The sequence below is a fragment of the Phalangium opilio genome, unplaced genomic scaffold (assembly GCF_054372755.1).
Source record: "Phalangium opilio isolate 3A_F unplaced genomic scaffold, DU_Popi_V2 ptg000329l_1, whole genome shotgun sequence".
Classification (NCBI taxonomy): domain Eukaryota; kingdom Metazoa; phylum Arthropoda; class Arachnida; order Opiliones; family Phalangiidae; genus Phalangium; species Phalangium opilio.
The window spans coordinates 1271845-1293182 of NW_028324226.1; the positions used below are offsets into that span (position 1 = coordinate 1271845).

Below are 21338 nucleotides of genomic sequence, written 5' to 3' on the forward strand. Positions count from 1 at the left end.
ACGTTCCTTACATTTTGTTACGTAGCAAAAATATATATATTTTTAGGTGCGAAAAAGGTTTGGTTTTGGAGGGTTAATATTACCGGACCTAATTCCTGAAATAGTTTCCAAAAGTTGCCAATAAACTTGGATGCGAAATTAAGTACAAATACCACCTTGTCAATCGAAATTCAAACGGTTACTATTGGATTGCAATGCAACCATAGTTTATTTGAAGCAACTTATAGCAATTTCAAGTTAAGAAGGTTGTTGCGTCGAAGCTACTGGTCCGATATTGCGGTAGTTGTCGATTTTTTTTTTTTTTTTTTGGCGTGAAACATTGCGATGCTGCACCTATCTCGAAATAACTTTGGGTGTATGTAATTCGTGGGTATGGGTTAGTAATGATTTATGGTTTAAATTGAAATTGGTGGGAAGAAAATAAATGGTCTCTCTTTTTAAAGCAGAATTGTCGTATGAGAAAAATCCCTCCCTTGGAATTTTTTTTCTTCTACCTCTCTCTCTCTCTCTCTCTCTCTCTCTCTCTCTCTCTCTCTCTCTCTCTCTCTCTCTCTCTCTATCTCAACCCTAAGTATTTTTTCTTGGATATGTTTTTTTTTCCAACCCAAAGTTACCGAAGTGAGCTGATGTCTTCGATTTATCGAAAGACGGGGAACGAGTCGACATCATGTTGAGAATGTTTGCAGGAACTGTTTACAAGCTGCGCCCTGATACAATTTTCTTCCCTCTTGGTGAAATTTTCGATAAAATGTGTCTGTGCTTCTCTAACTCTCCTATACTGAGAATTGGTTTTATTTTGCTTCCCTACACCGCTCTCTCTTTCTCTCAAAACAATCCCGAAAAATAGGGCGACTAAGGAAGGGAGACGAGCGTCTTTAGGGAAATGTCAAAGTCTAAAAGCTTTCTCTTAAGAACTTGTCTAGACTCCTATATAAGGAAAGTTCATGCGCACCCACTACAGATTAGGTTATTGGTATTCTTTACTTTTCATTTCGGATAAGTCGTCGGATTTCAATTAAAGTCCTCGTTTGTTCAGTGAATATTTTTGGAAATCAGTTAATTTTTAATTTTTCGAAGGAAAACAGAAACTTTAATTTTCCATGGAAAACCGAAACTGTTTGATTTTAAGTCTTAATCTTCTTCGTGCTCTTGGGGAATAATAAGTTTAGTAATTGGCTTCGCCAATGACTTTGTCGGAAACAAAACAAAGATCTCGGATTCAATCTAATCATTTTACAGACGAAAGATTATTCAAGAACCGAAGTTATCTTGTTCCCAAGCTGCTTGGATTTATAATAAATAATAAAAGAAATTGATTGGGAGCTCGTGAATTAAAATGGTCTGTAAGATTCGGATGTTGTGTTGGATACTTGCAAGTAATCTATGATGTAATATTTATGTATCTTTGAAATCTGGGAAGTGTTAGACGCCTCAGTTGCGCTTCCCTTTAGCTTTTGTCTACATCCAAGCACGATGAAACTAGGGTACATTTTTGCTTTTTATCGCGGCGCTATTCCATTGTCTTAACTCGCTCATCTTACAGAAATCTATTTTCCGTGGACCTCCAGGCCAATTTTTGGCGATGTTTAATAAGCGCCTCGTCCCTTTTTTCGAGCTAATTAACGCCAAATTCACGCTTCTACAATTTTTCCTTTTCTCCCAATCAAAATGGCTAGCTTCCTTAAGGGCTCATAGCTACCAGCTGGTTGTGTCTTCTAACAATTGTCCTAAATCTCGAAACATGTTTATTAGAAATTGGTAATCTCTTTATTTTCCCAATCCAATTACGGAATATGAGACTTCATTTATTTTTTGGTTCATATTCGTTCCATAAGGCGTTAGTTTTCTATTACATAATTAAGTACCCTACTTGTAATGGTAAAAATCCTGTTTTAGGATTATTTTGGAATATAAATCCACCCATTATTAAGACGTATTCCTGGGCGATATCCTATTTTTCTTCAGGTAAAAAGTACTGCCTTTTTTTGTAGGTATGGGGGAATATCGTACGCGGAGCAAAGGTGAAAGTGATATTACAAAGATGAGGTTGGGGTTTTGCGGCTCTAAGGAAAGATGGAGAAAGAATTATACTGACTCTCTGATGTAACCTCCTTTTTTTGAAAAATGACTCTAGCGCGAGAACGTATTACTTGGGCGCAAATTTGTGTAAATTGGGTGTTTCTATTCTCTTTAATCATGGTAGGTACAGGACAGCTTCTTAAGTCTAGTCAGAATAATACACTAGAGAGTGAGGGGGCCTCCCTTCTTTCTAGACAGTGAAAAAGAGCCTTCTTTCTTGGATGGGTGGCAAGCAATCAAAGGTATGCTCGGTCTATCACAATTCCTGAATGTCATAAAATATCTTTTAAAGGCCCATTCAGACTTACGATTGCGTCGGTGCTCCAAGAGTGAGGATCATAAAACTTCTCATGTATCGTCTGCTAATGCATGGCTTACTCGATCATGCGTCAGTAAAGCGTGATCGAGTGAGTTATGGTTAAAGAAAATGCACTAACTAGGTGGTGCCATCTCGACACTGCCCGACGAAACTGGAAAATTTCAAACTACACCCGCGAATCTTTTACTAGTCGTTGACACGTGTTTAATTAAGCGGGCAAAGACACTCCACTGACGTGAACTTAAGGTTTCTGAATGGGCCTTTAAAGGAATGGGATAGGCGGACACATTCCTTCAACTTTCTTTTCCAAGAAATAGTCAATGTCATAGAAAATATTCCTATATTCGTGTTAATTATATTACGTCAGTGTTTCCTAAATACTGTTTCTACACGTATTGTCGGGGTTTTAGACCAACTTTTTAATTGACACAATTAAGTAAAGATAAAAGTGTATGCCACTTGAATAGTAGTTAATTAAGTCTATTATTGGCCTAAAAATAATTATTCTCGTTGTCTCTAGTCTAGTGACCAAACAAATTGTTTATCAAAGGCTGTAACATAATCTTTTCACCAAACATTTCAATTACCGTATTTGAAGCCAATCCAAATGAAATTTCACATGGAAAGGAATGTCATATTTTGGGGAAAACATGAAATAAATGTGGTTTTCTTCTTAATCTTTGGATGGACGATATGAGTTGCTTTTATCCATATGCCATCTCTTCAAATAAAGAGCTTAGTGATATTTCATTTGAGGCACTTAAAAGGTTTCTTACTAAAACTAGTTTTCTTCCTCAAATGTTGGATTATTTCTTGGCTCTTCATCTCCATCTGTTTCCAGAAGAGCATTATTTTCTGTCCATAGGTCAAAGTTTAGCTATCATTTACTAGAATTACTTAAAATAATCCTACTCCAAAGTCTCTGTTGAATATATCGTTGCGGTAACTAAATTCTAATTATAATAAAACTGATAGTGGCTAACTTATAAGTAACTTCAACTGGAGTTAAATATTATAAAAACTTTATTCGTCACGAGAACTCTTATGACATTGTCAATTATTAGCAAAGGGAAAATATTTACAAGCTAAGCTCATTAAGTACTGACAACTTAGACCTGGTAACTAACTGATAACAACTGGTAACTCATAACCGATGACAACTGATTTTCTATGGTAGCGTTCTTAGTTTATATACAGAAGATAAAAAACTAAATCTATATTTTTTATGCCCGAATAGCGATAAATTTACGTTTACGATATTTTTTACATTATTTCATTTTTTAGATTTAACAAATTCCCCGCCGATGAGTTTTAGAACTCATCCAAACAATTACTGAACTTCTAATAAATATAACAATTGAATTGGTCTTCTCATATATTGTCCATTCCCAAGATGTATACGGCAAGCTCGAACCTTGTTGTCTCGGCCACGGAACACTTCTTCGATGAGGGCAGTTTTCCAAAATGTCCTCGGTATTTTGTCTTGATGTACCAGAACAAGGTCCCCTTTTTTGAATTCTTGACCTTCGGGTGGATTTCGGTACTGATGAATGGATCGCAGCTCAAATAAATACTCGTTTCGCCAACGATTCCAAAAGTTGTCCAGCAGGGATTGGCGGTACTTCAGTCTCCTTGTGAGATCTTGCTTCGTAGAGGATATAGTTTCGGGTGGATCATGGACTCTTGATGGTATAGCCATAAGTCGTTCGCCAACGAGAAAGTTGCTGGGACATAATGGTGATGGTTCCCCAGCATCGTTATAGCTAAAGGTCAGAGGTCGGGAGTTAATGACCGCCTCTGCTTCCGTAAGGATCGTCTGGAACTCTTCGGATGTTAGCAGCGCCTTCCCCAATACTTTCTTAAGTGCACTCTTGACCGATCGTACCATCCTTTCGTAAAATCCGCCCCACCAGGCAGCCTTCTCGACGATGTATTTCCATGTGACCTTGTGGTTGGCTAGGTACTCTTCTGTCTGTGGTGATTTGAGATTGGTCCAGATTTCTTTAAGATCTTGTTCGGCCCTCTTGAAACTCTTTGCGTTATCGGAGTAGATGGTAGTTGGTACTCCTCTTCTTGACACAAATCGTCTGAAGGCCATCAGAAAGGCTTCAGCCGTCATATTCGATACAAGTTCCAAATGTAGCGCACGAGTAACGGCGCATGAGAAGATCGTGATGTAAACTTTGGTGGATTTATTTTTGCCGGCCTTCACGTACACCGGTCCTGCGAAGTCTATCCCAGAAACGCTGAATGGAGGTGCTTTTGTGACTCTGTCTTTAGGTAGTGGCGCCATAGTAGTCGTACCCGGCTTCACGGTGAGTTTTTTGCAAATGAAACAGCGATTGAGTAGAGTCTTCGCCACTTGTCTTCCACGTGTGAGCCAATATTTCTCTCTAACAGCAGCCAAGGTGTCTCGTAAACCGGAATGCATAAGTTGGCTATGTTGAGAAAGGATAATTAATTCTGATAGTCTGTTTCTTCCCATTAGTAGGCACGGATGTTTTTCGCAATACGAAAAGTTGGTCTTCTGTAATCGTCCTCCAAGTCGGATCAACTGCTCCTTGTCCAAAATTGGGTTCAGAGCCGATATTGGGGAGCTGACTGGTAGCGCTTTTCCTTCCTTCAACAACGTCAGTTCTTGGTGAAAGTCTTGTGACTGGGCCATGCGTACTAATGATCTTTCAGCTCGTTCGAACTCTTCTGCGTTGAAAGCTCCCTTTCTGATTTCCTTGGTTTTGATGTAATCCACGAAACGCCAAATGTAAGCCATAACTCTCTTTGCTTTCGTGAGAGAGTTGTATCTTGAAAGATCCATGAGCGGTTCTTCTTTGATGGTGACATTTAGCTGAGTGACCTCTGTATACTTGGTACGAGACTCTTCGGCAATGGTTTCCTTCGGTAGCTCTTCCATCCGTTTGATTTGCCAATGTTCCTTCTCGAGTCGTAGCCATTCTGGGCCTTCCCACCAGATCTTGCTCTGAATCAGACTTTGAACGGTACATCCTCTGGTCGGTAGGTCTGCAGGATTTTCCTTGCCCTTCACGTGACTCCAAATGCTGGGCTCAGTCAGTGATTGTATTTCCGCAACTCGATTTGCAACGAAAGGCTTCCATTTTATAGATTTTCCTCTGATCCAATGAAGCGTGATTAAAGAATCCGTCCACATGTATATCGGTATTTCTTCTTGCAACCAATTATGTTTGAGATATTGGGCCAGACGAGCTCCGACTACTGCTCCCATTAATTCGAGACGTGGCAAGGTGATTCTTTGTAGCGGGGCGACTCTCGTCTTGGCGGCGATAATTGATACGCTTATTTCTTCGTCTTCTCGTACATAGCGGATGTATGCAACGGCGGCGTAAACGTGCTCGCTGGCATCACAGAAAATATGGACTTCTTTTTCTTTCACTTGAGAAACGCTGAGGCCATGGTAATAATGTCGAGGAATTGCCAGTCTATTCAGCAGTGATAGTTCCAAACACCAGTCCTCGAATCTTCTTGTCGGTTCGATTGGTAACGGATCATCCCACTGCACGCCCAACTGCCAAAGTTCTTGAAAGAGGGTCTTCATCCTGACTGTGAATGGCGCAATAAATCCCACAGGATCGAATATTCTTGAAACGCATTGAAGAACGCTTCTCTTGGTGTTCTTGCGTGTGGTAATGAATTCCAGTAATGGTCGTAAATCGAAGATTAAGGTATCCAATTTCGGATTCCAGGTCAATCCTAAGACCTTTTGTGTTTCTTCTGATGTCTTCGGTCCAAGCGTAGTTAAAGTTTTTGGATCTACGCATTCGCCATCCCATCTCGATTGAAGTTGACTTGAATTCGTTCGCCATTTTCTGATATTCATCCCAGCAGTTTTCATTAGGTTTTTCGTATCCACTGATATCGCATGGGCGGTTTCGTCTTCCGACGCTCCAGATATTAAGTCATCAACGTAAAGACTGTTCTTGATCAATTCGCAAAGGTCGGCCTTTTCATCTTGATGTTTCTTTAGATGATGTTGGATCGTTGCTGATAACAGAAAAGGACTCGACGTCACTCCAAACGGTACTCTCGTAATTCGCCATACTTCATAATTATCTTGTCTAGGATCGTCCTTCCATAAGAATCGGACGGCATCTCTATCGGGTGGTGAGAGTGCTATCTGAAGGAATGCCTTTTCGATGTCGGCGGTAAATGCGATCTTGTGGTTTCGGAATCTGAGAAGGATCGACAACAGTTCTGGGTTTAGATTCGGCCCTGATGAGAGACAGTCATTGAGTGACAATTTTCCCTTGTCACTGGACGATGCGTCGTAGACTACACGCAACTTGGTGGTATCGTGATCGGCTCTGATGACTGCTTGATGCGGCAAGTAGTAAGTAGGGTTGTTGCTACTCCGTTCTGGTGAATCAACTCTTTCGATGACGCCTTGCTCCCTTTGTTCGTTTATAACATCCTTGTATTGAGTATGTAATACGGGGTTTGCTCTGAATCTGGACATCAGACGGTCTGTTCGTTGTTTAGCAACCTCATAGTTATCCGTGAGATTATCTCGTTTTTCATTCCATGGTAGGCAAACTTCGTATCTGTCGCTTATAAACTGGATCGACTTTTCGAATTCCGACTTGATACCGTCATCTGTGATATCGTTGTTTCCATTGTCCGTAACTCCCATCGCATCGAGTTCCCAGAAGGCTTGGATCTGTCTTGATAACTGACTTTCGTTATTGATGGCTATGGTCATTATGCTCACCATATTAATTCCAACTGATGTCGTCGTCGAAATTGACGGTCCATGCATCACCCATCCAAAGATTGTTTCAACAGCTCGTAGCTTAGAATCCAACGGCTCGGTCTTGCCCGTTACTACCGTCCAATAGCTGTCAGCACCAATCATCACTCCAATATCGCCTTGGCCATCAAAGCCTTGACCTTCTTCATCCGCAATTTCTAGTCCTTTCTCTCGTAACTGACTATTGGTATCTCTGCATGGAATAGCGATGAGCGAGCTACAGATGTTGGGTGACTCCATGGCTTCTATTTCGACCTTTCTTGTTGGATCTCTGATGTTCTCCAAGGTAATCTTCACAACTCTTCTGACTATGGATGTTGGTTTATCTTCCTCGAAGCCGTACGATGATATCGTTTCTTCTCGCATGAAAGGTAATTGCAAGTGACGAGATAATGCTTGATTGACGAACGTCCCTTGCGCTGCACCATCAAGTAGACATCGGACTCTTCTACTCTGACCCTTGTCGCCATATATTTTCACTTGGGCTGTTTGCAGCAACACTGTTCTTACTGCTGGAGATGTCATGACTGTCGAAAGGCTGGAGATTTGTCTTGAGATTACTTCTGACGATGAACATTCGTTTTCCTTGTTGGCGGTACGTTCCTCTGTACATAGACTTTGGTGATGCTTCCTGTTGCATCTTTTGCACACTTCAAGTTTTGATTTCTCCCAACAGCTTCTCGCAGAGTGTCTGGTTTTGAGGCATATGAAACATCGTCTCTCCTTCTGAACAAGTTGTAGCTTCTCTTCGATTGGTTTGCTACAGGACTCTGGGGTGTGGCCTGGATCTTGACAATATAGGCATTTTATAACAGTACCAACACTCAGTACCGCTGCTGATGCGAGCCTTCCTTGTCGCTGATTGTTTAGATTCTGCCATGGTTTTGACTTGTTCTTCTCCAGGAATGCCCTTGAACTTGATTCTCTGTTGTTCGGCGTGTCGTCTTCTTGGAATTCTTGAACTTGTTCTCTTGACTCCACCTCGTCACGTAAATAGCCCACTAAATCCATTACGTTCCATTTTTGACCTTTCTTCGACCGTGAGAATGACAACATGATGTCTTGTGGTATACGTTGCTTCAAGACTGTTCGTAGTAGTTGTCCATAAGACTCTGATCCAACTTTCAGCGCCTTCAAACTGCGAATTTCGATTTCCAAGGTGTCGTAGAGCCGTCTAAGTCCATTAACGTCGCTCGATTTTTTTACGGCCTCTAGTTTCAAAAGATTCCCCATATGCCGATCTACTATATCTCCCTGATCTCCAAATCTTCCCTTAAGAATGGTTATAGCTTCGTCATAAGTCGCTTCAGTGACAGCAAGGCCTTGGATAGATCTGGCTGCTTTCCCTTCTAGGTAAGACTGCAGGTACGTGAACTTCTCTACCTTGCTGAATCCTTGGTTGTCATGTACTGCAATTTCGTACTGGCTCCAGAAAGCTGTCCACTTGGTCTTCTCGCCGTTAAACTTTGCCATTGTTAACTTAGGTAACCTCACTGAAACTGGTCTAGCTATTTCTGTGTCATCGCTACTTGCGCTACTTGTTCTTGACCGAGTTCTCCTGACTCGTGTCTCTCGACTCTCCTCGATCTTTAGCTCGATGCGTGTCCTGCTCTCGCTAATCTTGTCCATGAGTTCCAGTGATTCTTGAACATCCTTGTCATAATCAGCTTGCACCGTCAGTAGGTCTTGAATCTCGTGGTCGGCTTCTTGTAAGCACCCTTGCTTTTGCACTAGACGGTTCAATGAAATTCGCAACTTCACCGCATCAACTGGGTCGGCTTTCAACTCGTCGCTGGACTTCTTGATGAGATTTGTAATTGACGTCTTCAGAGTTCCACGTTTTCTCTTAAGTTTTTCCAATGGATCCATACTAGCAGTTTACTTCCTGATTTCTTGTTACCACAGATTATTCCCGGATTTTCGGCACCATTAATTTGTTGAATATATCGTTGCGGTAACTAAATTCTAATTATAATAAAACTGATAGTGGCTAACTTATAAGTAACTTCAACTGGAGTTAAATATTATAAAAACTTTATTCGTCACGAGAACTCTTATGACATTGTCAATTATTAGCAAAGGGAAAATATTTACAAGCTAAGCTCATTAAGTACTGACAACTTAGACCTGGTAACTAACTGATAACAACTGGTAACTCATAACCGATGACAACTGATTTTCTATGGTAGCGTTCTTAGTTTATATACAGAAGATAAAAAACTAAATCTATATTTTTTATGCCCGAATAGCGATAAATTTACGTTTACGATATTTTTTACATTATTTCATTTTTTAGATTTAACAGTCTCCAAGTTTTTAACCTTCCAAAAACTAAACTTTCCAAGTCGCGTATATACCATCGACATCGAGTTTTATTTATAGAGAAAGTAGTTGTATTAGAGAGAGAGGCCCTATATAACCAACCGTAAGACAATATATTGGACCTTTTATATTCTTTTTGCGTGTACAAAGTTTAAAATCCTCCTGTAGAGTTTTTAGGTTAGAGATATAAATCCAATAAAGCGTTAATTTTGCGGATTCTTAAGTCGTGACTGTTTTAAACCATAAATTTTTTTGACTCTGCCCTAATTCCACAGATTGGTATAGGGATCCATAACTGTGCAATTGCGGGAATTGTTGCCTTTATGAGATCTGATGTCCATGGGAAGTACCCTCATGGAGTTCAAATACAAGGTGTTTCTGATAGTCTTCCATTAATTAGAGGGTGTGTTCTTTGGGTTAAACGACGAGCAAAGTATCGAAGTCGAACTTCATTGTTTTGACAACATTTAATTAAGGAGATGTGGGCTCCCGAAGCTCCGCGGCTAAATGTTGTTAACCCCATGTTCTTGGAAACTTTCCACTCAGTTTGACCCAAAGAACACACCCTTCAATTTATGGCAGACTTGTCAGAAACACCCTGTTTATTCATGGTATAGTCTTCGTAATATCCCATCAATATCTCTTTGAAAACATTTTCATGGAAAGTTAAATGTTACTTGTGTTTAAAATTCAAAGCCCTACCGACCCATTTCTTTAAAAGTAAAAGAAAAATGGCTAAGATGTTTATATCTGAAGATCCTCTATTTTTCCGTGATCCCTGTATTTATGGATGCATAGATGGTTTCGAAACTTTTGTTTTATATTTGGAATTCAATGGGCTAGCCTATAGCTCTCTCCTATCCCAAAACTATTTTGTATAAAGAGATTTAGTTCGCATTATCCATAAAAGTTTGACCAACTTTATAGTTGTTAGATTCTTCAGAAGTAACTTGGAAAATTCCAGAGTGATCAGGATCAGGAGAGAGAGAGAATATCTAATAATGTCGAATGGTGGATCCACGTGACAATCCATAGGATGGATTGATTGACAGTGACGTATTGGTCTAATTTTGACTCCTATTGGTTGCCAGTGTCACGGGATCGAGTTAAATATAGAAGGGAGTCCTATAGCTTCGGGGAAGGTTTAGAATTCCTTAAGCTTTACCCAGCGAACTATAGTCTACCCTTAGCCAAGTTATGGTCTTTGGTTCGAGTTAGTTGGTATTCCCAACAGAGAATCCTCCTCTTTCTGCCGATATTTCGAGATGCTCTAGAGGATGACCGCCTGCCTGCCTATTTAAGCCCCTGTGTTTTGTAAATTTGGCATTCCCGGTACGCACTATTCCTTTCCTTCTCTTCATTGAAGCCGGGCAGCTAGGCGAACCAAACCAAACTTCAAGCACAACAGGTCTCTATGTCCGTCTCACACATTTTCACGAGGGGTTGGATATCTTATAAATATATAACCAACCATCTCCAATTTCAATATTTTTCCAAATCCAAACTTAAATTAAATTAACGAATGTCCGACCCCCTTGCACTTCTAAACCAATATCCCAGGCGTAACCTCTCCTTGGACGTCTTTGGGTTGACATTCCCCGCGGCTTCTAAATCAGGTTTACCACCCTCTCTCTCTCTCTCTCTTCCTTCCCCATCCCTCCAAGTAGAACGACGTCAGATCATAGCCCTCCTCAATAATGTCAGCTTCGCCTTTAATACTAAATTTCGCCTCTTTGCGAAACCGTATTGTAGATGAGATACTTAGGGACTATTTCGGAAATTTGCCCTTCACCATCTTATCTATATAAGTAAAAATATTCAATGACTGACTAATATACAACGTGCAGCCCAAACCGTTTGACCTAGAAATCTGAAAATTTTCAGGGACCTGGCTCTTAAATAATAGGCACGCACTGAGAAAGATTTTTCCAATCCGGCGCCATCTTGAAAAATGGCGGCCAAAAACGTGAAAAAAAGGAAAATCATCTTTGCGGAATAACTTAGTCGCGTTCCAACTGATTTCAGAAAAACTTTGATACTGGTTGATATCGTATAGACGCTGCTTTATGGCCATTGGGGTTGCCGCCGCCATCTTTCAAAATGGCGGACTAAAAAGTAACAAAACATTTAACATTCAACGCCGGGTACCTTTCCTGCGATATATAATTTTGAATAGAAATCCATTTCAATACAAGCCTCAATAAGTTTCTAGGAAGGTGTTGGGTGCTATCTGGCTAGGTTTTTCTTTTTCCATGACACAGAAAGTAGTTGGCTATACAAACCACGTGACTGGGGGGTTTATTGAAGCGTGTTTGAAATACACTATGAGAAGGGGATGAGTGTTTGGTGCAGGGGGTAGGAGCCCCTGGCGGATTAAGAATAACATTTCGAAGTTCTGAATGGAATAAAGCCTAGATATAGCTTTTGTTCTAAAGTTTGGAGTTTTCTTTTTGGTGCGCTCTAAATTTGTTAAAAGGCGGGAAAGGATGAGAACGAGAGGATGGTGAGAGGAGAGGAAGAGGGACTAATCTCTTTGGAAATTTATTCGGAAACATTTTAATGGGATTAAATGAAGACTGTTGATCTTTGAAAACCCGGAAATTCTCTGTTTGAATTCCGGATGAAATGGTGGAATTCACTAGAATATGCTCCCCGCTAGTTCTTTGTTAACGTTATTATATATTCCTTTGAGTAATGAATTAATTCTCGTTGTTATTTTAGAATTATCTCTTGAAAATTCAAACGCCAAGGGGTTAAATATATAAATATATTAATTCGGTTGTAAACTAACTTTGACTTTTAACCTCTGTCTCTTTCGAGGATAGCTAAGGAAATTGTTATTGTTGTTGCGATAATAGAATTTATAAAGATGTCATCATGATACCATTCTTATATAGTTTTTGAGCAGGAACTATATGTCAGGTTGTAGCAACCATAAGCTGTATTGCCCTTTCTCATTTCATAGACCTTTTCGGGCTGGGTTACTTTCCGCCTTTCTTCAGCGCCCAAAGAATTAATTTATTAAAGTTAGGAACAACGTTCTCGCAGTTTCCCTCAAAATGGCGCATCATTTTTAACTTGTTTGTACGTGAGCTTCCCCTCGGAGTTTCTTCTTAAGGTCACGTGGTTAAAATATGGCTGACTTATTGCGATGATGTTAATAATGCTTTTAGCCCTTTCATTATATTAATTCAAACTAAAGTATATTAAATCGAAGGAATAAATATATAATTTCAATGTAATCTAAATAGAGTAGTCTACATGTTATTTCGAATTAATTTGTTTCGTATTAAGAACCGCGTTATAGAATACCTTAAAATCTATGGATATTTTAAAAGCCTTCTAAATATTCATGATGTTTCCGACTAATAGATCCTAATGGCTTGTTACGTTGTGTTATTTTTAAATCTCTTTGAAGGTAAAAGGTGAAGCCTTTTGAACCTCGTTCATGCATTAATACGTTAATGTAGATCATATTTCCTGGTATAACAACCTTGAATTATTAAACTCGACCATAGTTTCGTAAATAGTCGCGGAACTACTTTCTCTCTTATGCGAGAGATAACTTTGATCGTATTCGTACGCGTCTACGAAAACGAAATACTGTTTCTCCGAAATAAAATGTGTTTTTGGGAATAAGTAGTTTCCTGCAGCGATCGACGTACCTTTTCTGGAATTCTATTTTTTTATATCAAAAATAGCGTCATAAATAATTCCAGATTTGTTCATTGTGCTCGCAAGGAGCTATGATAGAAGAGCATAATATTGATGTAAATGATAGTTGTATTTGGAATTTAACTATACAGTGTGTTTCTGATAAGTCTGCCATAAGTTAAAGGGTACGTTCTTTAGGGTCAAACTGAGTGGAAAGTGTCAATATAATGTTACGGGGATATCATGGCTCCCAAGCATTGATTGGCCCCTAAAACAAGGAAATAGCCACACACTTTAATTTATTAACTTCTAAAAATACCATAGTATGAAATAGTAGCCTATGCATGCGTTTTGGTGATAGGGTTTGGTTCTTCATCTAATAATAATATCTTCGTCAAAATTCAGGTAGATGGAGTTGGGTATTCTGCCCCTGTTCTCCCTCAAGTCCGGATCTGCCGACTTAGACACGAGGGGCCTTCAAACCCCCAGTTTTCTATAATATATAGGAAGTCATTGATCCGTAATTTTGATTTCGGGGTCTATAGGGGGAATCTCTCTCTCTCTCTTCTCCAGAATGTATGACTCTAGGCAGACATAATGCATTTGTACTCTATCAATAATGGATGCCAAATGATGGGCACTATTCCCAGGATTATATCTAAAACGTAGGCATAACTAACTCCTCTCCTACGTATGTATCACAATTACAAAACTTTGCGAAGAAATTGTTAAGGAAGCACCTCGGAAGAAACTTTTAAGCCTTTTAACTCAACCTTACATAAATTATTATGTAAATAAAGCCTAATTAAGCTCTCCTCTGTTGTATAAACAATGTACCCGAGTAAACAAGAGTTTGCTATGGAGTAAACTTCAATATTAGAATAGGTAATTCTTCTCATTAATATATTCTATTTTACAATCTACAAAATTGCGGGAAAATTCACGAGGTAGCTATAGTAGTAGTTGGCTTCTATTTCGTCACGAGGCTTGAAAAGGCGCGCTTTCTTTTGTGCCTTAGCACGTGCGAGTATGATAAATTCAGTCTTGGAAAGGCTTGAATTTAACATAAATTGTACTGAAGAATTTAGTACTTTAAAGGCTGAATTATGGGGTATATTGTTGGACAAATCGCGCGCTCCAAATATATATGTTGGGAGAGAGAAAATTCGCGCCCTAAGGGAATAAAATTTAGCTTTTCAACCTTTTGAAATGCAAATTGCGCGAGCGAGAAAGGCGCCCTCTTCAAAAGTTAACGCGACAAAAAAAGTAGATCTATAGGAATACAGAATCCGTACAGACTTTACTGCCAGCTAAGTTTGAAACGAATTAGGGCACCATTTTTTGTTGCAAAAAGAGGCCTTACTCATTTTTGTTAAACCAAAAAAAAAGAGGAATAAATGTTGCGACAGGTGAATATGCGGGGAATTTTAACTTGTTAACATTGAACGGGCACTCTATTCATTCTGTTTCTTCTGACATCCTTAGCCATTATAAAAACAAACTCTCCAAAGATGCATTCAAAGAAAAAAAAATAAAAGCAGGATTTTTTAACATCTGTCGCAGGCAATTTCAAATGTCCCAAGTTCTTCCTAAAAGCTTTAGCTCATAAATAATTTATTTGCGTACCTTTTATGGATAAGGTAATAGTGAAGAATTACTCGTACTGCCCAGGGAATTAAGTTCTGAATTATTAAGTAAGTATTTGAATTTTTATTTATTCAAGTACACTTCCTGGTCAACGACAAACAATTCACGCTATGAAAATACGAACTTGGTGATATCACGCGACTAAACAGTAGTAGATGGGGTACTGTACGCCTTTCTTTGAAAAATGCAAGGGTCCTTACTGTAGTTGATGGCTCTTTGCCTTAGCGTCTCTTAGAGGGGTGATGCCCCATTACCTTAAAGCATTTGGTAACCATCCTCCTTTTGCGGGGTCTGCTCCAAGAGAGATATCTTTGATATAAAAGACGTTGCACGGGGGGAAACTTGGTATCATTCTCACCTTGGTCTACAACTCTACACATCCAGGTAGCTATAGACATCTTTATTTTTTTTTCTTTTGACCGCGTTGGCTCCCTTAGGAGCTAGGAAGGTGACGACACAAAGGACCCTTCTTCGTCGTCCAGAATTCTATGGGGCTATAGCAAAATGTGGCGCGAAAATGCTCTCCACCTGGCACCGGTATTATGGGGTATGGGGACCTTGATGGCCCTTCGTTCTATTCCCCCATGGTACCAAGACCATATTTACCACGTAACTTGTCCCTGCTTAAGACATCAACCCTTAGTAAAGAATAGCTTTGATTTCAGTGACCATGGTCTTGGTAAAGGCGTTCATAATACTGAGTCGAGGTAAAGCGCGGCACAATTGATCTAATGGTCCCTTCTTCTCGTATATATTGATGTCTTTATTACGATACCTTACCAACCTTACCCCCCCCCCTTTCATAATTTTTCTGTCTGGATATCTGCGCAGACTGCAAGAAGAAACTTATTTTGAAATATCTTGTTCAGCCAAGTAAAATACTGATTTTTCAAAAAAAGGTCCCGCAATATACGACGTAGGTCAGTACCATAACATCCCCTATAACGCTGCCTGGCATCTGTTCCTACTGGGGGTGGGTACCATGGGTTATATAGGGGTCCCCTCGATGCTTTTATCCTGTCTTTAATCTGTACCTGGTCAATAGGAAAAATTCTTAAACGGATGAGGTCGTATAGAAAGGAACTGGAGATGTACCCTAGTATCGTCTTAAGTGAGTTTAATGTGACAAAATATTTTTGCCCCAAAAAAATACTCAACTTTGACGACAAGTTAACAAAGGGATAATCTCTCCCAGAAATCTTCAGTGAGCAAAAGAAAAAATATTTTACACTCGAATGTCTCGAAATACTGCGCCAGGGGTTTTTTGTTAGAGCGTCTTCAATTCGACGCCAAATATCACGTGTACCAGTTCGTATTTTCGAACATCGACGTCTCGATGGCCCTCTTTGATAAATAATACAGTATTTAACCAATCCCTAAGATATGTTTTTTAGTCTGACGTTCTTCTTGGGGGTCAAAGGCTAGTTAAGTCTACAACTAAAATCCCATTGCAATATTATTAGAAACCGATGAAATAAATTTAAACTGACGGTGCATTATAACGATTTATTCCGAATGAGTGATTTTTAATGGAGGCGTTTAATTAGCCGCAATTTAATCCCACTTCATTAATTTTCGATAATATTTTCGCTTCTTTTTTTCGCTGTCTCTCCATTTATAAGAGCAAAAGAGGATAATAGAAGAAGTATGACACTCTGTAACCTCTTAATACTTCAGTTGTGTAACGTGATTTTTCCCAGGCTCAACCCTTTTTGTTTGCTCTCCTGCTCGTCAAACTTAAGATGTGCATCGCACCGTGCTAGGGTGAATTCTAATTCTATAACTGTTTGGTACTAAATTCTCAGCAATCAACCCACAAATCTTGATTGTCTTGGCGTGGGATAAAAATCCATCCACAAGCGCATGCGCCTTGGCAAAGAGTTAAGCGCTAATAGAGTAATGTTGAGGGAACTTTTTATCGCGTATGTGATTCGGTTTAGTAACCTTGATCGAAATGTTTTGAAGTTGGGAAGAATCATTTTGTGGTACACTTCTCTCGAAGAGAAGTATTATATGCTTCTAGTGAGAGCCACTCTCTCGTTTTCTCTTGATGGTATAAGAAAGTATCAGTTGAGATTTATCTCTAGATTAGATTTCCTTTTGATTAATTATCAGGTCCGATGGCAATAATTTACTTCCGTTTATGTACTTCTTTATCAATCTTAGTGATGTTTTTTTTTTCTTTTTCGGTATTGAGAGTCGATATACGCTCGAGTTTGTCCGTATACCGTCCTTACGTTACGTTGCTTAAGTTTACTTTTTTCCGGCTTAGATTAGTAGCAACGAACCTAATGTAGCAAAAATCTTCTATACACCGTCATCCCGTTCTTCTGTTTATCTTGCTGTAGATGCAACAGAGTTTAAGCTTTTCCTTAGCAAACTAAGAATCCCAGAATGCATTGCATTCACCATGGGTATGTATATAGCTAAGAGGATAAGGTGCCTTTAGCTTGTACAAGGTGTTTCTGATTAAGTATGCCATAAATGAAAGAGTGCATGTTTTCTTTGGGTCCCAAAAGAAGGAAATAGTCACACATGTGGAGTAAGACATATCGGGGGGGGGGGGGAGGTCAATCAATGTTTGGTAGCTCATATCTCCGTACTAAATGTTCCTCTACACTTTCCACTCAGTTTGACCCTAATTAAACACCCTTTATTTTATGGCAGGCTTGTAAGAAACACCCTGTATGTACACGAATAGAGTTTTCTTCTCCGCACCACCACGCATCGTCCGTCTAACTCCGTAAGTTTCCGGTAAGGGAGAAGAAGGGGAATGAGTCAAGGGTCGAGAAGATGTGTTCCTGACATTTAGGGATTTATATCCTAGCAGAATTAATTAGATCTTGATGGGTCCCCTGGTTTAAGAAACCTATTAGATTTCTTCAAGTGGATAATTCGGACATTAACTCTATCTTTACCATGCCCCACCCACTGCAAGGTCAAATGAAGGTCATTTGTCGCGCGTGTCCTACGTCAATTTTGTAAATTATTAAAATAATTTTTTATTTCATCCAAGACTTGACAAGTCGCAATGTCGTGGCATATTTTTACCAATTCGTTACGTTTTTCATATTCTTTCCGGCGACGATTTCGGTTCAAGAGGTTTTTTTGGGGGGTTTCATTTTGTCACGGTTATGAGAGGCCCTGGGTCTCGTACGTCAAAACGAATCACCTCGTCCCTTCAACCCTCGGACAAGTGTGTCCTTTTTCGTCCATAATATATTTTTTATCTATCTTACCACCGTGGTGTGGTTGGGGCGGCTTTAGTTATGGGCCATAGCGTCGTCGTAGAAGGAACAAATTTCACGGTTCGTCTCGTATTCTAACCCAAAGTCGTTCCAACAGCACTAGTACCGAAATGTCTCCTCGGGCGCCTTTATACAGGGTGTTCCAAAGAGGGTGGATGAACGGAAGTATAGTGTTATGGTTCTATGGGAAATCAATTTTGAGTCGAAAATGACAACTTTCACGAACTTTAGCCCTAATTTCCACTGTTTACAAGTTATGTTTAAAGTGTTTTACGGATGACCCCTTATATTTAACTAAGAATGAAAGATAATTATTTCTAATTTAATCAAGGGGTCACCCTCGAAACACTGTCCAATCAACTTTTAAACAGTGGCATCTATAGGGCAAAATGTAATAGAAGTTGCATTATCAACTCAAAAACTCACTGTCGGTCCTACTACTCGTTTTTGAAACACCCTGTATAGCGGACATGGTGGTGGGGTGTTCAATCGCATGTACCCTTTTTAATAAAACCCATAGTGACATTTATCCCGCCTTTGATAGTACAAATCTACGCACGAGCGAGATGTATTACTCAAAGGCAGCAATACAAGCGCACGAATTTATGTTGAAATGGTCGTAGCAAGGAATTAAATCAATTATACTATGAAACTCTAACCTATAAGAGGTAAAGTATATTTATTCATGGATGTATTACAATGCATTCTTGATAATATAACGCGACATTGTAGGGGTGAAAATCCCATTGTAGTTCGAGTTCCCTTGGTTCCTGGTTGAATGTCCATGGGTGCAAAAATGAGATAACATTCGAGAAGGCACCCTCCTTTATGCCTGTGGTGTTACTATGTTACTATATGATTTACCGTATTCATTGGCAATGTATTGGATAGAATACGCATTCTTTTAACCTTCCCTGCTCCCTGTAGATTATATTATGAAACCCCAATGGAATTCTTAAGGAGCTATAATAGGCATCTTTTACAAGTTCACCTGTTCATATATTTAATTAATTTATATTGTAATGCAGTTTACTTCTCGCGCCTGAACTTTATTCAAAAATAGACCTATTAAGGCCCATTCAGACTAGAAGAAATCTGACGTTAATTGTTTTCGTCGGTCTCATCGGTACATTCATTGCCATGTTCAGACGCTATAGCAGACGACTTAAAACGAGTCGCATTTTTGAACCAAGACTTTTGGATATCCTCATCTATCCAAAATGGCAAATACCGTGCCAAGAATACTGTAAAGTTTCAAATATCGTCTGCTAATGCGTACATAGCTCACTCGATTTCGCGTCTGTAAGACATGATCGAGTCAGTTATGGCTAAAGAAAAGGCGCTAACGAGGTGGTGCCATCTCGACAGTGCAGCAGCCCGACGACACTAAATCTTTCAAACTAAACCCGCGAATATTTTACGTAGTCGCTGTCACGTGTCTAATTAAGCGAGCGACACGACTTAACCAACGTGAATGTATGATTTAAATATAGTCTGAAGGGGCTTTTAGAAGTTGAAAATGTTATTTACATTTGTAAACAACTAATGCAATATTATATTATTCATATGAGGCAATCTGTATTTATGGACATCGCAGGACATATTCTTACTTTTTCGAGACTATTTACTCTCTTTCTCGGTGTGTATTTATGATCCTCTCGAACTTTGGCAGCCATGCAACGGCGTATTTTCGATTTATACGAGCAAAATTTTATTTTATTTTTCTTTGAAATTCTTCGGGCATTTGACATTTTCTCGTTGACGTAAACCTATCCCAACCCCAACGTCTCTTCATATTTTTTTATTTTCTTCATCTTCTCTATCTTTCATCTTGGTCCTTACATCAAACGGTGGTCCAATCTTTCTCCTGGTATCTCATCTATATACCCATCTCTTTTAGAGAGAGAGAGGGAGTCAAACCAGGATGGCGCTATTTGCCAACCAGCAATATGTGTAGTCATCCGCCCGTGTTTAGAGGGGGCATAGGTCAACATCCAGCATCCCTCGAATCAGTTGCAAATATCTTTACGCTCCTTTACCTACCTCGTGACACGTGATAAGGGGTTCTCTCCCAAAACGGGAATGGAGAAATTCCAAATAAACATATTGCAGATACCTGAATGCATGTTATAACCTGAAGTTTATAATTGGAAGTGTATTCCTTTTTGTTATTATAGTTTGTGGGTAAACAGTACCTGTCTAGTGTTTGCCACCTTGTTTTCTTTGGTATGTGGACTACAAAGACACTAGAAATAGCTTTGGCGAAAGATTGGTTGGTAACTTTGAAGCCCTAACTGCGAGACCCCTCTTTTGAAAATGGTCGGTCTATTGCGAAAAGTTATATTGTTTAAAATATGAAAATAACTCCACTTAAAGTACATTAATGTGTTTGTTTTCATCGAAATGCTTTTTGTTACGTATCTCAAGTTGGAGTATCACTCCACCATAACTTCTAAAAAGAGTTTTCTCAGTATTGGAACGGAAAACTTTATTTTTTTCTGAAAAAATGTTTTTCACTGGAATTATTTATGGAGTTTGTGATGGATTTTAACCGGTTTTTTGTTAGTTTCTCCATCGGGATCCGATATAAATTTCTCCCATCTATCCGTTTTTTCTAGGTGAATTATAAGAGAATTTCTAGGATTTTTTTGGTGGTTTTAAGAAATTTATCATTTATAGGTCTGTTTTATTCAACCGGACTATTTTTAATCTTACGAGATTTAACGCTTTATATCCTTGCGCTTCAGCCTTTCCTTTCAAACTAAATAACGGATGTAACAACGAATTATAGATTTATACTTAGTCTAAAAGCTAGGTCTACAATTTTTCGTTGATGTTTATTTAATGGATGTTATTTGAAATTGAATATCAAAATATGGTTGCAGTTTTATTTATTTCCGGCAAATCTCTTAATCTTTGCAGAGGGGCTGATAGTTATTATAAAAATACATTTATTAAATTAAATACTTTATTTAATAAAAGTAAAATGTTGCTGTAAAATAATCGGTATGACCAGGAATACTTACAGCCACTAGGAATAATTGTGTAATCATTTTCTCAACTTATCTAGGCGGATTTTGTGGGAGGAGCTAGACTAATCATTATGCGTGACGAATTTCACCTCACGAATAATTTTTTTCGCTGACTTGCGCGCGCCTAGGAACTGGCGTTGATACCAACCAATGAAATCGCAGTTAAGAAGACGTCAGAATTATGACGCCTGACGGGTATTACTTAAGCCCTGCCTACAAAACCCGCATAGAAATTTACGTTTCATCCTTTATAATTT

The 21338-nt window shown here is 39.1% G+C and overlaps 2 protein-coding genes across 7 annotated transcripts in view; one reads left to right on the top strand and one right to left on the bottom strand.

The window, feature by feature from the left end:
* The window catches only part of LOC149610206 (latrophilin Cirl-like), a 331713-nt gene that overhangs the window by 65428 nt on the left and 244947 nt on the right, over positions 1-21338 (top strand). The window lies entirely within an intron of this gene.
* Positions 3729-9047, bottom strand: LOC149610207 (uncharacterized). Its single transcript, XM_089859522.1, has one exon. The coding sequence runs from the start codon at positions 9045-9047 to the stop codon at positions 3729-3731; it is 5319 nt and encodes a 1772-aa protein (XP_089715648.1).

Coding starts and splice junctions, on each gene's coding strand:
- LOC149610207 (XM_089859522.1), bottom strand. CDS start 9,047: ATGGATCCATTGGAAAAACTTAAGAGAAAACGTGGAACTCTGAAGACG.